The sequence below is a fragment of the Oryctolagus cuniculus genome, chromosome 16 (assembly GCF_964237555.1).
Source record: "Oryctolagus cuniculus chromosome 16, mOryCun1.1, whole genome shotgun sequence".
NCBI classification, from domain to species: Eukaryota; Metazoa; Chordata; class Mammalia; order Lagomorpha; family Leporidae; genus Oryctolagus; species Oryctolagus cuniculus.
This window is the reverse complement of record NC_091447.1, coordinates 27,022,539-27,040,663: the sequence shown is the minus strand read 5'-3', so window position 1 is coordinate 27,040,663 and position 18,125 is coordinate 27,022,539. Positions and strand designations below refer to the sequence as shown.

At 42.8% G+C, this 18,125-nt stretch overlaps 1 protein-coding gene across 3 annotated transcripts in view; it reads left to right on the top strand.

The window, feature by feature from the left end:
- The window catches only part of AOAH (acyloxyacyl hydrolase), a 190,973-nt gene that overhangs the window by 43,404 nt on the left and 129,444 nt on the right, over positions 1–18,125 (top strand). For all 3 annotated transcript variants that reach the window (XM_070058395.1, XM_051852733.2, NM_001082025.1), the window contains 2 exon segments: positions 462–528; positions 17,871–17,970. In XM_070058395.1, the coding sequence (XP_069914496.1) occupies positions 462–528; positions 17,871–17,970 (167 nt within the window).

The window sequence follows — 18,125 nt, the reverse complement described above, 5'->3', positions numbered from 1 at the left end:
CATTTGGGGAATTAATCAGCAGATGAGGATCTCATATGGAAGATCTCTATCTCTCTCTCTCTCTCTCCCCATTTCAAATAAGCTAAAATAAAGATTAAAAGAAAAACTCAAAATGCAACTGTATTTTTATGATAAAACTGATTACTTTTATCATATAAAGTGGCACATCACATAAATTTGAAATGGAAGTGACTTTTTTGCCTTCTTTCATAGTTTACCATATTTTAATAATTTAAAAATTTTTAACTAACACATTAAATTACACGTATTTATGGAAAGCATGTAGAAAAAGATACTTAATGGACACTTTAACTGTAACACTTTCTCCAATTCTTAAACACTCAGTAATCATAAATTAATAATTAAACTTTAGTTCCTGGTAAAGATGATCATGATTAACTCATGTGTTCTATTCACCATAATAAAAATAATATTTATTTGCTCTTCTTTATTTTGCTTAGAGGAATGGGTCTTGAAAACAGCGTGCTATATGATGGTCCATGTGTTTGGTGCAGACATCATAAAACTGTGAGTATGTCATGGCATGTAAATCCAGTTCAGTGGCTGGGACATAGGAGAGAAGGAGACAACCAGGAGGCAGGAGGCTGTTTCAGCTCTGTTTCACTGGACAAGGGCATGAACCATTGATCAAGTTCTGAACAACAGAGAACTGAAACTGAAGTCAGACGTTTGTCCCCTCAGGTGAAGCCTCCCCTTGCACTACATTGTGGCTACCTGCCTTTATCTCCCTCCCAGAACAATACCAACAGCAAAATGACCACATCCTATTGGCTGACACAGGTGATGGACACTTTCTCCTTAGCTCCCCAGCCTGTCCCAGACCTATCCCAATTCCTCCCCACTCCCAATGACACCAAGGTCAAGTTCCTCAGGGTCTTCTCTCCTCTCAGAGGCTGGTCTGCCTAGCCCCAGCTCTGGCACCTCCTGTTCTCGTCACCTCTCTACTTTCTTTCCTCTTACCTTTGTTCGTCTTTGAGCTTGGGCATTGGATAAGATAAATCATACTCCCTGTTTCTCAGCACTTTCTCAACAATGGTCTACACACACCTTTCTTACATTCGTTATTTAGTTTTTTGCTTAGTTAGTTTGAATAATATAATAAGCTCCAAAGTCTTCCACTCACTTCCACTGGGTCCAACCACATGGTCCCTCTTTCATCCTACTGCTTTTGCCCATGTAAGTAAACATCATCCTTAATTCCATGTTAATTCTTCTCTTTGTTTGTTCTATGGTTTAATTATGTATAAAAATATAAAAATACAAGTCATTTATTACTATATAATGTTACTCATTATTATAAATGCATGTAAATCACATATATTTGGATCTTTCTCTGGTGTCCCCTCTTGTGATTGGTGCTCCTACAAACCTTCATGGTTCCTCTTCAGAGAGCCTTTAGTTTTAGACCAAAGAGGCTCAGGGGATGCATTACCCTCCACAATGGGGTGCCTTGAGCCACAGATTTTCAAAGGCAGAAGGAACTTAAAATCACACCTGCTAGGAAGACAATCAGTGCTCCAGAATGTTGTGCGCCTTTCTAACAATATTGACTGTCCAAATGGTTTATTCTGAGCCCTGAACTGTGAGTGTTTGGAAGGCAAGGACCATGTCGTCTTAGCTAACACTTCTGTCATTGCCACTGCCTCCTAACTGGACTCCAGGCCTACAGGCTTGACCCTTGCCCTGCAATTCCATAATCCACATTAGAACTATGCGTGCATCTTTTGAATGCAGACCTAATGACAGCACACATGTGTTGTAGGATCCTAGCCCATCCCAGGCAAAAGGCCCTTCATGAACTGATTCCAGACTCATCCCTTGCTACTTAGCAGCATGCCAAACTCCAAACCACTTGTAGCTCTCTACTCATAGCAAGAAGTTTCTGCCTCAGGACCTTTGCAGAAGATGTTCCCTGTGCAAGGTGTTTTCAAAACCTCTACCAGAAGACAAATCATGCCATACTTCCTTGGAACTCAGCTCCTCCCCAAGTTGCATTGCCACCCTACGTCCAATACACACAGACACACACAGACACTTGCATGCACACACATGTGCACACACACTTCTAGTACCCTGTGCAAACCTACAGCTCAGCACTTAACATACTTGTTTGTAATTCAATTATACATTTATTTTTCTGGATTTCCACTAGATTAAAAACCTTCTGAGAATTATTCATATCTGTCTCCAAGTAGTCAGCAAAATACTGACTACATATTTATGGAAAGAAGGCAGGCAGGCAGGCAAGGATGGAGGGAGGAGAAAAGTTACTACCAATATGCTATTGTCAGTCTTTTCATCACTGGTACCAATAGCATTCAGTTTACCAATTCATCATGACTAATTGGGGACATCTGACTCTCCAGAGCCTGCTGCAATAATTAAGCATAGAAAGTCTTCAACAAATGATTATTTATTGTTACATAATACATTTATCATTATTATAAATATATGTCATGTATTTGGGTTTTAATGAATTTTTTGAATTAACAAATAATGCCTACAGATGAGCCATGACTAGACTGTTCAAAAGAAAACTAGTTGGGGGCCGGCGCCGCGGCTCACTAGGCTAATCCTCCGCCTTGCGGTGCCGGCACACCGGGTTCTAGTCCCGGTTGGGGCACCGGTTCTGTCCCGGTTGCCCCTCTTCCAGGCCAGCTCTCTGCTCTGGCCCGGGAGTGTAGTGGAGGATGGCCCAGGTGCTTGGGCCCTGCACCCCATGGGAGACCAGGAGAAGCACCTGGCTCCTGCCATCGGATCAGCGCGGTGCGCTGGCCGCAGCGCACCGCCACGGCGGCCATTGGAGGGTGAACCAACGGCAAAGGAAGACCTTTCTCTCTGTCTCTCTCTCTCACTGTCCACTCTGCCTGTCAAAAAAATAAAATAAAATAAAAAAATTAAAAAAAAAGAAAACTAGTTGGAAGTATTAGAAGAAAAAAAAAAAGAAAGAAAATAGCTTTGAGCCTATCAAAGAATCTGTTTCCATACCTAGAATGAGTCAGTTGTTATTGGACAAAATGTCAGTTTGACTAGAGAGGTCTGGCTGGGCCTAGATCACAGAACCAGACAGGCACGCTAAAAACAGCGATGCAAGCCAAAGACGACAGCATGCATCCAAGTCCACGTGGGGTGCCAGGGAGCAGTATCAAGAGCAGTGCCCTGGGAGTAAAGGGAAGTGGCCCAGGTTAAGGCACAAGCCCACTGCCCTTTGGCAGCTAGCTGTGGAACCATAGAAAAAGCCAGTTAAGCACAAAACTCAGAGAGATGAGACACAGTGCCAAGTCCAGTAGGCACAACTGTATGTGTGAAGTGCATAAGAGACAAGTGGGCACAAGTGCCAAGAAAGAACAGCAGGGCCCGGCACTGTGGTGTAGCAGGTTAAGCCTCCACCTGCAGTGCCACCATCCGATATGGGCACTGGTTTGTGTCCTGGCTATTCCTCTTCTGATCCAGCTCTGTGCTTATAGCCTGGGAAAGCAGTAGAAGATGGCCCAAGTGCTTGGGCTTCTGCACCCATGTGGGAGACCTGGAAGAAGCTCCTGGCTCCTGGCTTCAGGTCAGTGCAGTTCCAGCTATTGTGGCCATCAGAGGAGTGAACCAGCGGATGGAAGACCTTTCTCTCTGTTTCTCCCTCTCTCTGTCTGTAACTCTACCTCTCAAATAAATATTTATTTTAAAAAAATCACAGCAGAGAAAGTCACTGAAAGAAAGACTCAGGCCTGAGTCGTGGCAGGAGAGGAGGAGCAGATGTTTTAATTTCAATTCCTATTAGCATGAGGGCCACTCTGAAGAAGGAAATGGAATGAAAGATCACCCTTCTTGGTTCTGTTCATCAGTCCTTTTTTTTAAAAAAAAGATTTATTTATTTATTTGAAAGGTAAAGTGACACAGAGAGAGGAAGCAGGGGAGTGGGGGAGAGAATCTTCCATCCACTGGTTCACTCCCTAAATGTCTGCAATGGCCAGGGCTGGGCCAGGCCAAAACCAGGACCCTGAAATTCCATCCAGATCTCAGAAGGAGGTGCAGGGATCCAAGCACTTGGGCCATTCTCCACTGCCTTCCCAGGTACATTAGTAGGTAGCTGGATCGGAAGTAGAGCAGCCAGGACTCAAACCGATGCCCATATGGGATGCCGGCATCACAGGCAGACGCAAAACCCACTGCAACACAACGCCGGCCCCATCATCATTCCCTTTGTTTGTCTGTAATTTCCCAATACTCATATTAGTTGTGTACTGATGAGAATTTCTCTATTGTTTGCTCTTCTTACAGCTTATTTTAAGCAATCAGATGAAGCTCCGGTTTGATGTAGGCCCTGAAAATGACAATCTAATGATTTAGTTTTACCTGAAGATCAGTCTTCCAATATTAAATGGATTTCCTAACCCAGAGGGCATCTCTCCTCATTACTTCACACCAGTCAGGTCTCAATAATTCATGGGCTAATTATACAGCAATTACACTTCCTACCTACAGGCACAGCCACAGGATATTGTAAGGAAATAGAACACCCGGGAACTCGGGTGTCCCCTCAGCAAGGAACCAGGACTAGGCAGTGTCTTATTCCATTTAGGCATCTATAACAAGATGCCTTGGATTGGGTAATTTATAAGTCAAAATTTATTGCTCATGGTTGTGGAGGCTGGGAACTCCAAAATCAAGGCACCCACAGACACGGTGTCTAGAGAGCACTCACTCTCTTCACAGATGGCAGCAGGAGAGCTAGTAAGTGCCGTGGGCCTCTGCTATGAAGGACACCAATCCATTCATTAGATTCACAGTCTCATGGCCTCCTCACCTTCTAAAGTCCTCCTCTCTTCATCTGATTGCATTAAGGGTTTGGTTTTAGCATATGAATAGGGGCATTTCAGAAAAAAATCCAGTGTGTGAGAACTAGCCAAAGGCAGAAGGTGTAGACAAGTCTAAGATTACATAGAGTGCAATTTGTCAGGGGTCTGATAGAAGAAGCACAGTCTAGAGCAGCCACAAGACAATACCATCAGGCAGGAGAGGGTTTTATAGACAGCGATGGCCTGTGACTAACCTAAGTATACAGGTTTTCTCAAGAAACACTACCATTTCAGACCCTAGATAAGGGCCGTTCCATTCCAGGGTTACTAAAGGAAAAGATGATGGTTACATTTATGACAGCTGCAGCCATGTCAGGATGAACTCCTCCACTCCATCCTTTGTCACTGGCACTTACAACCTCACACATCTCCCTCTTCCACGATGTGCCCAGAGCCTACCATGAGTTTTTAACACTGTCTTTGTGGCCAGTTGAGAGGCCATATGCCCAGCTTATAAGCAGAGCCCACAGCAGCAGAAGAGATGCATGCAGGAAAAGACAAAAGATGATGATGCAAATGGCAATAACTATCTCAATCAGATCCCAGCAGATCAAGCAGCAAAAACAGTACCAGGCCACAGCTATGGATGAAAAAATAAATGATTAGTAGGGACTTGTAACAATAAGCCTGCACACCCAGCGAGATAATACTTGCAGTGTCATTCTCTGTCAGACAACACAGCAGCAAGAGTTGGGAGTGGTGCAGTGGTGGCTAACTGCACATGATCCATCCGTGATTCCTAAAACTAATGGCAAAATAGCATTTCAGACCAAGGGGCCACCTCTAGGACCCTTGGGTATTTCCTTTAGCCTACGCATAAATCATGACCACAGATCCACAGCCCAGTAGGATTAATGGAGACTAATTTAGGCAGGCTGGAGACTCCCCACACTGTGGTCAGAATCTTCTGTATATAAATTGAAAATGAATCTTGATGTGAATGGAATGGGACAGGGAGTGGGAGTTGGGAGGGTTGCGGGTGGGAGGGAAGTTATAGGGGAGAAAAAGCCATTGTAATCCATAAGCTGTACTTTGGAAATTTATATTTGCTAAATAAAAGTTAAAAAAAGAAATATATGATCCACCCTGAGAGAACAAACCACTTGAGCACCCATTTAATTGTCCTGTGCCCTGAGTTGAACATCTGTGTTTGAAACAATACTGCTGTCCATCCATGTACCAACTCAGGTTGCATAACATCTAGATGTACAACTTGGGCACAAATTGCTTGGGTCTGGGTTCAGAGCTCCCAAGTCCTCACAAGAGGCATGCTCATCAGCTGTATGGGTACTGAAATTTATTAAAGCTTATCCAAGGACTGAATCCCACTGGCCAAGGTGGGTTTATCTAAAGGGGGTCATATTTATTTCTCTAATAGGCTAGTTTTTTTTCCTTCCACCAATCCTACTGCCTTGGGGTTATACACAGGAGAAAGCATCATGAAACAGCATGTGTTTGAGTCCATTCCTAGACAGCATGTTCCATAAAGTGGGTGCCCCCATTGTCAATAATATGGTGAGAGTATCCATACATCACATTCAACTTTCCGAGACCTTTGATGATAGCGCTTTGTTCAGGTCCCTCTCCAGGAAAGGCTCATAGAAGGCCAGAGGCTATCTATACACAGGTACAGGCACACTTGTGACCCTTACTATCGGGCAAAGGACCGGTGTCATCAACCTGCCAACCTCTCACAGGTTGGACAGTCCAGTGTATCTGTCACTGCACATCAGCCAGTGGCAGTGCCAAAGAAGCAAGCATACCTGAATCACAGTTGTCACCAACTCACAATGTGTTAGGGATATTCCTGTCCCTTTAGCTATGTCCCACCCCACTCCAACACTTATGTCTACTTTGTCGCATACCCACAAGGCCAGACCATTGGTCAGAAGAGTCAAGGTATCCACCTCCTTGTTTCCAGGGGTGCAGGACTCACTGCTAATAAATACATGATATAAAAATAAGTAACTGTACCCCAGAACCATTTAGGTGCTCCCACATTTGTTTCCAGACAGACTGTCTTAGCACAGATCACTGTCCTGCTGGCCACTATGCCACCTGCAGTGTAAGACCTTAAAACACTGCTCAATTGTCAGTATTAAGAACCATTAGCCCTGGCTCACAAGTCACCATCAGCCACACTGCCCATAGTTTTGCCCACTGATTTTCTTCCCCATCTTGAACCAAGTAGTATCAGTGGCAAGTCGAACCTCAGAGCATTCCAGAGACTTGGATTCCCCATGCTGGACTCATCTGTATGCCAAGTATCTTAAGGTATGGAAGCCATCCCCTCTCGCACTTGCGAAACCACAGGCACTGGGGCAGCCGCCTGCTGCGATGAGGTGTGCTTATAAGTAAGCCGACCCAACACTGTACTTGGCTCAGGAGCCAGTAAATCGTTAGAGAGGATGCTTTGCTGTTATAAAGATGTCTGCCTCCTGTTCAAGGTAGGGATCAGTGCTAGAGCATATTGAGGACAGTGAAACAGGTCATCCACCCACCCCTTGATAGGTAGGTCTGTGTGCACTGTTACTGGTAAAGTCTTGCTCAGTGGCTCTGCCAGGCAACAGGGCATTGTACACCAATAGGAACTGTTGTGCGAAAGGGGTATATCAAGTTTTATTCCTTTTCAAAGCTATGGCCAAATACCCAGAGATACCCTTTGTCCTTGCTGTTCTTGCCAGAAGGTCCAACTCATACCATCTGCTGTGCAGATGATACCTAATTGCATTGGCACACTGGGTAGAGGGGTGCCCAAGGCCTGTGTCTGTGCTGTCAAATTTCTCTTTTTAAAATCCCATCCACTGATTTACTGATTCACTCCTCAAATTTAACTCTTGACTAGAGGCCAAAGCCAAGACCTGAAATGCAATCTAGGTCTCCCACATGGGTGAAAGGAGCTCAATGACTTGCACTATCATCTGCTGCCTCCTGTGGTCTGAATTAGCAGGAAGCTGGAGTCAGCACTCAGCCAGAAATCAAACACAATACTCTGATGTGAGTGTTCTATCATATTAGCTGTTAGGCCAAACACTCACTCTCGTGCTGTAAAAATCATTCTTTTTAAATGCTTCCTACTGGGGGACATCCCAGTCCCAGGTGGCCTTCTTTTTAACTAGCAGATATAGTGGGGATAGGTATTGGGCTACATGGGGAAAGGAAAGTCCAGTGGTAATAAATTCCCTCAAAGCCTGTAAACATTCATTGTACAAGGGATAAGGAGAGTTTGCCCTTCATTGAGCACTGTTTCGGGCATTAAATAGGTCTTCCCTGACCAGAAACCCTGAGAGGCTTCACAGATGAACCAGGGCTTTTGGGGACTGATAGTCCGTCCTCGTGCCTGAGGTGGGTGTGAAGGTGAGCTACTGTGTCCGGCAAGAGAGTATAACCTTTACCACGTCACACGATGTCATCAATAAAATGAAACCAAGCAATGCCAATTGGACATGAGAACAGGGAGAGGTCATGGGCCACCATGCCATGTCAAATAATAGGATACCCTCGGAGCAGCACCTGGCAAGTCCATTGTCACTGCTCCCACGTGAAAGTGAACTGATCTTGGAAATCTGCCAGGAAGGGGATCCTGAAGATGGCATGAGCTAAATCTAACACAGCACAAAGAGAACCAATGATGCTAGTTTTTCTAACATCAGAGGAATAATGAGAATAGTGGCATGCTTGGGAGATGCTATCTTGTACATTGTTAAGTTCTTAATAATCCACAGTCATTTTCCAAATCCCACAAGCTTTTTTACAGGCCAGAAGAGGCCATTAAAAGCACAATGGGCTGGTGGTAGCATTCCAATCCTTCCCAGTCACTCTATGGTATCTCCTGTTTGGACTCATCTCCTAGGCAGTCTGTATTGCTTTGTGTGTACAACCCACCTGGGGAAGAACAATGACAAGATCCCATTGTGTGTCTCCCTCAGCACAGATCAAATCATCCTAATTTTAAGATGAAATTTCTCTACAGATGTTTGCAGTGTCTACCCCACTAAGATACTCATTTCTAGAATGGACTGGATAAATCAGCACCAGATATGGTGCATGAGGCACTTGCCTGATACCTAAATGTAAAAATACCCACTTTACCCTTGTACCCTATCTATGACTGTACATGGACCCAGAAAACATTTTGGGTCACCCAATAGGATGGATATAATTTATTTGTTTCAAGGGACTAGTAGATAAATATTTTTTAAAAAAATTTGTGATACAAACAACTCCCAAACATTGGTTCACTCCCCAAATGCCCACGACTGCCTGGGCTGGGCCAGGCCAAAGCCAGGAGCTGGATGCTCAATCCAGGTGTCCTACATGAGTGTTAGGAACCCAACTACTTGAATCATTCCTTCTATTTCCCAGGCAGTAGCAGAAAGGTGGAATCAAGAGCTGGAGCTGAGAGTTGAACCCATGCACTCTGATATGACAGAGGAACATCCTAACCAGCATCTTAACTACTAAGCCAGTTGACTACCTGTAAAGAATCTTTTCAACAAATGATGCCAGAACAAACAGCTGTCCACCTGCAAGAAAAGTAAATCTAGACACATACCTTATACCTTCACAAAAAATTATTTCAAGTGGATCGTAGACTTAAATGTAAAATGCAAAGCTATAAAATTCCTTGGAAATAAATAGGAGAAAATTTAGATGCTCTTTGGTTTCATGATGACTTTTTAGATAAGACACCAAAGGCATAGGCTGTGAAAGAGTTGACAAGCTAGACATCACAAATGCTTAAAAATTTTGCTCTACAAAAGACATTGTTAAGAGAATGAAAAGACAAGTCACAGACAGAGAAACTGTTTGCAAAGGGCCTATGGTACAGCACTACTCTAAAAGATTCAAATAGCTTTTTAAAGATTTGTTTATTTATTTATTTGAATAGTAGCATGACAGAGAAAGAGGGGGAGACAGAGGTAGGAAGGCAGACAGAGATCTTCCATCCCCTGGTTCACTCCCCAGATGGCCACGACATTGGAGTTGGGTCAGCCTGCAACTCCTTCCAGGCCTCCCACGTGGGTGGCAGGAGCCCAAACACATGAGTCATCTTCCACTGCCTTCCCAGACTCATTAGCAAGGAGCTGGATTAGAGGTAGAGCAGCTGGGACTCGAACCATCACTCTAATATGGAATGCCAGCATCAAAAAGCAGATGTTTAACCCACTGCACCATAATGCTAGTGCCTTAAATAACTCCTAAAATTCAATAGTAAGCAAACAAACAACACTACTATATTAGTTAACTTGTAATTCCACAATGAAATACCTGATGAAACTAGCTTTATAAAGAGAAAAACATCATTTAGCTCACAGTTTTGGATGTTCAAGTTCAAGTTCAAGATCAAGATCCTACTGACTTGACATCTAGTGAGGATGACTGATGACAACGGTGGAACGCAGGCAGAGGAAGGATCACAAAGTGAGCCAGGAAGGAGAGAGAGATGCTGGCCCAGTTCAGGCTTTTATGACAACCCTCTCGCAAGAACTACTTTCTGGGGGCACTCCCCCAACGATCTAAGGATCTCCCACTAAGCCCTACCTACTAGGAGCTCTGCCTCTTCCCACTAGGGATACCCTGGGAAATAAGCCTCTAACACATAGACCTTCGGGGTACACCCAAACTAATATATAAACCATAGCACCAAGAAAAACCTTAATGGACATCTCACCAAAGAAGTTATATAGGTGGCAAAGGGTGTATGTGCTCAACGCTGTGACACAGTAGATAAAGGTGCCTCTTGGGATGCTGCCATGTCTCAGTATACTCTACTTCTGATCCAGCCTCCTGATAATGCTCCTGGGAAGGCAACTTGGCCTCTTGTCACCCATGTGGGTGACCTGGGTGGAGTCCTGGGCTCCAGGCCTGTACCAGCCTCAGCTGTCTCAACCATTTGGGTACTGAACCAGTGGATGGAAGATCTCTCTTTCTCTTTCTTTCTCTCTCTCTCTCTCACCCTCCCTCCCTCCCTCCCTCCCTTTCTCTCTCTCTCTTCAAATAGTCTACGACCATACTACCCTGAACATGTCCGATCTCGTCTTCAAATAAATAAATAAATATTTTCTAAAAAGATGTTCAGGGGCTGGTATTGTGGTACAGAAGGTAAAGCTGCCTACTGCAGTGCCAGCATCCCATATGGGTGCTGGTTGGTGTCCTGGCTACTCTATTTCCAATCCCATTCTCTACTAATGGCCTGGGGAAAGTAGCAGAACATGGCCCAAGTGTTTGTGCCTCTTCCATCTACATGGGACACCTGGATGAAGTTCCAGGCTCCTGACTTTGGTCTGGTCTGACTCTGGCTGTTGCAGCCATCTGGGGAGTGAGCCAGTGGATGGAAAATCAACTTTTCGCTCTCTCTTTCTTTAACTCTGAATTTCAAATAAATAAATCTTCTATAAAAGATGTCCAGCATTATATGCTATTAGGGGACTGTAAGTTAAACAGCAAGGAGATACCACTACTCACCAAAGAATGACTAACGATTTTTAGAACTCAAAAGAAAAAGGGCAATTTTTAAAATAAAACTAGCCATAGTTTTGCCACACAATCTAGAAATCATGCTCCTGAATGTTTACCCTGTTAGTTGAAAACTCATGCCCACCCAAAACTCTGCACGTGAATGTTTATACTAGCATTATTCATACTCAGCAGAGACTGGAAGCTAGCATAAGGTCCAGTAAGATAAACAAAGTAAGTACAGTAAGTACACAAGGCAATATCACTCATCGGCAAAAGGAGATGAGATACCAGGTCATGAAAAGACATGGAAGGAACTTAACTGCATATTACTGAGTGAAAGTAGCCAATATCACAACACTACAAGCTGTATGCTAAATGACATTCAAGAAAAGGCAAAGCTGTGGAGATAGCAACGAGATCAGTTGTTGCCAAGGAGTGGGAGGTTAGAAGAGACACACAGGCATAGCATAGAAGAGTTTTAAGGCAATGAAAATACTCTGTGAAACCATAATGGTGAATAATTGCCAGCACACATTTGTCCAAATCAATAAAAATACAGTACCAAAAATGAACCTAAAGTAAAACACTGACTTTTGGTGATAATGATGTGTCAATATAGATTTACAGTTTTAACAAATGTCCTGGTTGGGGGTGTTCATGGTAGGAGAGACTATTCCTATGTGGGAGGGGAGGTTATGGGACATCTCTGTACCTTTCTCTCAATTTTGCTGTGAACCAAAAGCTGCTTCACACAAAAGACTTAAAAATGCAACAACCTTAGCATTGTTAGCTGCTCTCAAAAAAAGGAAAAACAGTGTTAGGTAGAAATATTTCTTATGAGTTTGTATATTTCCTAAATTTTTCAGAAATTATGTGTAGTCTAGGCCCTCTGTCCCAAGGTTGCTCAAGAATACATGATCTACATTTTCACTTCTTGGCCACCTTTCATATCACAATGGCTTTAAGCATGTGTGGATTTGTGGGTCTCAGCATTTCCACTTCTGGTATGAAGGAGTGCTTCTCTCTTTAAGTACTTTCACTCTGAAAAATACTTACATATAAATATTTAATATATATTATAATAAGTATAATATATATTTATGTAGGTATAAATATATAGAGGGCCCAAAGGACATTCATGCCTTCTCCTGTTTCCAGCTCAGAGATCAGCAGTCTCATTCTCTGACTCAGTGGTCTCCGTCCTCACTCCCACATTGAAGTTCACTTATTTGAAACTGTGCTCTATTTGGGGAAAAAAGTACGGTGAGTTTGCTCTGGTGGCCCTGGATTGCCACAGATGGGATATTGACCTTAGGTTAAGAGTAAAGATTAAACAGAGCACTATTCATCACTCTCCCAAGTCCACTAAATTCCAGACCCTCATAAAGACAGCAGTCATCACTTAAATAAATGAACCATCACGTTGAGAACAGATGTGTGAACGCAGCCACCCTCTCCTGATTTACTGACCCTTGGTAGACATTAGTTTGGTAATGGACTTTACCTGTTAACAAGCAGCATGCCCCTGTGCTTAGAAGACTTGGCCTCCTCCTATACTTTAGATATAGAAGGTCCCTAACTAACCATGAAGGGACCCTGGAGCTAAGCAGGCACCTGTCATGATGATCTTTGTTTTTCCCTTTTAACGGAAGTGCTCATAAAAGGTTGAAGAATCATCTTGTCAGTCACATTGTTAGTCTCAATCAACTGGAATGAAATTTGGGAGCCCATGGTCTCAGCTGATGTTTTCACAAAAAGGAATCCTCAACATATTTGGAGAGTTCTGAGGTGGTCCCATTTTCTCGGATGGATTGGAAAAGCAGATTTTCATTAAATACAGGGCAGCTGTTTCTGCAACAGGATGAAAGGCAGAAATAAATGCTCAAGGTCCTTCCAGAATTTGGACGGCTGCTGGTCCAAAAGATGAAATTCTAAGAGATTTTAAAAGACACTTTGATGCTCAGCAAACATGAAAATTGCTGCTTACTCACTAAGGGAAAATCAGAATGGTCTTCGTTTTGCATTTTTCTTTCACCTTTCTAATCTCACTTATTTTTCTGCAAGTTCAGGAATAAAATTTCCTTGGAGTGAACAACCTAGTTGAGTCTGTGAAATGGGCATCAGGGAAATAAAGCAGGAAGAAGGAGCATATTCAATAAATTACATTCAGTTCTTAGCTCACAGGGGCCAAGTGTTCCACTGCTGACCAGTGGTTCTCAGAGGTTGGAAAAAATAGTCCCAAGAACACAGAAATACCTTGATCTTCTTTATGAAGAAGGAAAAGGAAGAGTAGAATCAGGGAAAGAAAGGTGTTAATAATTGTAGTAGTTACAGAGATAGCCATTATAATGTGTGTGGTTGGGTGGGCAGAGATTGAAGTGGATTTATTATAAGGAACCAAGAGCATTTCTAACATGGAACTCAAGGGTGCAGAACTATCCAGGCCTGGGGAAGAGATGAAAACAGGACCAGAAAACCAAAGAGCCCATGGAGTACCCTGTCCCTAGGGTTCCTCACTATATACCCCCCAGGTTCTTCACTGTATACCCTCTGGGTTCTTTCCAGACACTCTGTTCCCATGGCAAGAAATAATTACTTCCAGCCCTTCCTCACCATAGTTCCTATTATTCTGAGATTAGTCCATTCTGAAGTTGAACTTCTGTATTCCCTTCTTTTTTTAAATATATTTTTTAAGGAATTCAAATTTTAAAAGTACAACTTCAGGAATATAGTTATTATTCCCACCATACCTGGCCTCCTACCCATACTCCCACACCTCCTCCTCTTCCCTATCCCCTTGCCAGTCCAATTCTCCATTAAACTCATTTTTTTAATTTATTTTTTTTTTTTTGACAGGCAGAGTGGACAGTGAGAGAGAGAGAGACAGAGAGAAAGGTCTTCCTTTGCCGTTGGTTCACCCCACAATGGCCGCTGTGGCTGGTGCACCGTGCTGATCCGAAGCCAGGATCCAGGTGCTTCCTTCTGGTCTCCCATGCGGGTGCAGGGCCCAAGCACCTGGGCCATCCTCCACTGCACTCCCAGGCCACAACAGAGAGCTGGACTGGAAGAGGAGCAACCGGGACAGAACCGGCGCCCCAACCGGGACTAGAACCTGGGGTGCTGGTGCTGCAGGCGGAGGATTAGCCTAGTGAGCCGCAGCGCCAGCCCAAGACTCATTTTTAATTAACTTTGTAGATAGAAGACTACCTCTATACTAAGTAAAGGTTTCAACAATTTGCACACACACACACACACACAAATAACTGAGAACTAGCTTTACAGTTAACTCTCATAATACAACTCACTGAGGACTGAGGTCTTACATGGGGAGTAAGTGTACAGTGACTCCTGTTGCTAATTTAACAATTAACACTCTTATGTATGACGTCAGTGACCACCTGAGGCTCTTGACATGAACTGCCTAGGCTATGGAAGCCTTTTGAGCCCACAAAGTCCGTCAGCATTTGGACAAGGCCATAAGCAAAGTGGAAGTTCTCTCCTACCTTTAGAAAAAAGTACCTCCTTCTTTGATGGCTACTTCTTTCCACTGGGGTCTCACTCACAGAGATCCTTCATATAGAACATTTTTTACCACAGTGTCTTGGCTTTCCATACCTGAAATGCTCTCACGGGCTTTTCAGCCAGATCAGGAGGCTGATTCTGAGGTCAGATTGTTACTTAAAGCGATTGTCATTCTATGAGTCTGCTATGTGGACTGCTTCCCATGTTGGAACATTCTCTCCTTTTTATTATTATCTATCTATTATTATTACCAGGCACTTGATCCTATTTATATGATCACTTTAAGACTTAATCTTATCTATATGTTCACTTTAACACTTAATATGATCACTTTAACAATTAAGATGACATTTTTGCCACTAAGCTTAATGGGATTTGGAGTCCCATGACAAGTTTTTAAACTGTATCCTTAGAAGTAAGCCCATAGGAATGTATGCAGAACTATACAGCTTTGCAGTTACAAACTTCCTCCTCCCTCTCTTATTCCTACTCTTATTTTTTACTGAGATCTATTTTCAATTGACTTTATACACATATGATTAACTCTGTTAAGTAAAGAGTTCAACAAATAGCATAAAGAAAAAAATGAAAAAAACAAAACAAAACAAAAAACACACAAAACTGTCTCTCGACAGTTGAGACAAAGAGCAACTCAAGTCATCCCTTCTCGAAGTGGCAATTTCACTTCTACAAACTTTGTTTTAGGTGCTCTATTAGTTTTCACTGATCAGGGAGAACATATAGTATTTGTCCCTTTGGGACTGGCTTATTTCACTAAGTATAATGTTTTCCAGATTCATCCATTTTGTTGCAAATGACCAGATTTCATTTTTTTTACTGCTGTTTAGTATTTCATAATGTGTATATGCCATAATTCCTTTATCCAGTCTTCAACTGATAGATATTTCGGTTGATCCTATGTGTTAGCTATCGTGAACTGAGCTGCAATAAACACGGAGGTGCAGATAAATCTTTTTTTACTGATTTCATTTTCCTTGGGTAAATTCCCAGGAGTGAAATGGCTAGGTCACATGGTTTGTCTATATTCAGATTTTTTAGGTATCTCCATACTGCCTTTGATAGTGGATTTACCAGTTTACATTCCCACCAACAGTGGATTAGAGTGCCTTGTTTCCCCACATCCTCACCAGCAATTATTGTTTGTTGATTTCTGTATGTAAGCCACTCTAACTGGCTGAGGTGAAATCCCATTGTAGTTTTGATTTGCATTTCCCTGACAACTAGTGATCCTGAACATTTTTTCATGTGTCTGTTGGCCATTTGGATTTCCTCTTTTGAAAAATGTCTATTTAAGTCCTTGGCCCATCTCTTAACTGGGTTGTATGTTTGTTGTTGTAGAGTTTCTTGATCTTTTTGTATATTCTGGTTATTAATCCATTATCAGTTGCATAGTTTGCAAATAATTTCTCCCATTCAGTCGGTTGCCTTTTCACTTTTCTGAATGTTTCTTTTGCAGTACAGAAACTTCTCAATTTGATGTAATCTCATTTGTTAATTTTGACTTTGACTGCCTGTGCCTTGGGGTCTTTTCAAGAACTCTTTGCCTGTGTCATTCTCTTGCAAGGTTTCCCCAATGTTCTCTAATAATTTGATCATTTCTGGTCATAGATTTAGATGTTTTATCCCCGTTGAGTGGATTTTCATGTAAGGTGTAAGGTAGGGGTCTTGCTTCATACTTCCGCATGTGGATTTTTTTAACACCAATTCCAAATTTTTAAAGAGTGAATCTGATTGGTCCTGCTTGAAACAATAGTCTAACAAGGCCCAAACAGCTGGCCAGGAGCTACAGAGTGTAAACATGGTTACCAACAGCCCACCTTTATGGGCCAAGAGGGACATGAAGTGATCGAATGAGCTGGGGAAAACCCAAAAAGTTATCTTCCAGAATCCATCACTATCCCTCCACATAATAAAAGATCAGTTTATGGGTATTACCAACCTGTGTTGCTGCACTTCTTGTTTTTATTGTTTTAGGTTGAATCAAAAAGTTGCATAGAAAATTTACTGAAAGTCCATACTCACTTGTTCCTTCATTGGAAGCTGCACATTGTGCTCATTTTTCTTGGTAAGAAGAGTTTTGGTAGTGGCAAAGAAAAAAATAAATACAGAAGATATCTTTTCAAATTCAGATGTGAACAAAATGTTTGAAGAATGTCATCCTTACACCATCCTCAGGGGAAAAAAACAAGTCAATTATTTTATATTTTCTTCCATAAGGATAGGAAATACATTTGCTTTAAAGAAGAAGAGATGATATGTATTTTCCCTAAGAAAATAATTTTAAGTGTCTACAGTTATATCCACAAATAAAATTTTGCAATAAGGCCCAGTGAGATTCAAAATATTATTCCCATCATATGACAGCCTGTCCCTTTTTTCTTACTCAATTTTACTTGTGGCTTCTGGAGAGAACCACAATGCTTGTGTGAGTGCTGTGCTTGCCCTGTCCCCAACCCCTAGGACTTATTCTAAATATGGGAGACAGCACTGTGGCAGGTAATGCTTACAGGGCAGAGCTCTGCACAGGGAAGGGCTCACGGGCCACGCTCCAGTGAGTTCACTCTAGGGAATCACCTTGCTTTGAAATAAGTCTGCTTCCAAAGGCTGGCACTGTGGCATAGCAGAATAAGCCACCACCTGCAGTGTCAGCACTATATGGGTGCTGGTTGGAGTCCCAGCTGCTCCACTTCCAATCCAGCTCCCTGCTAATAGCCTGAGAAAGCAGGGGAGGATGGCCCAAGTGCTTGAGCCCCTACGCCCACATGGGAGTTCCAGATGAAGCTTCTGGCTCCCGGCTTCAGCCTGGCCCAGCCCTGGACATCACGGCTGTTTGGGGAGGGAGCCAGTGGACGGAAGCTTGCATTCCCCTCTCTCCCTCTCTCTCTGTAATTCTGACTTTAAATAAATAAGTAAATCTTTCAAAAACAGAAAGAAGTCAGTTTACTGATGCTTGAGAAATCTTCACAGCCTGCGTTTTGCCCTCCATTCCACCAGATTTGACAAAGATGTGAATGCTGATGTGGTGTGTCACACCCTGGAGTTTTGTAAACAGGAGCCTGGCCAGCCGCTGTGTCATCTCTACCCACTTCCTAAGGTGAGTAGGTACCACTGAACGTCAGTTTCCACTAACACACAAGCACTTTGGAAATTTTATACAGGCAGGCTCAGCTTTACCTGCTCAGTGGTTGGGGAAAGGAGCAAGGACAGGTGGCATTTTCAACAACTCTGCATGAAATAATTTTCTCTGGT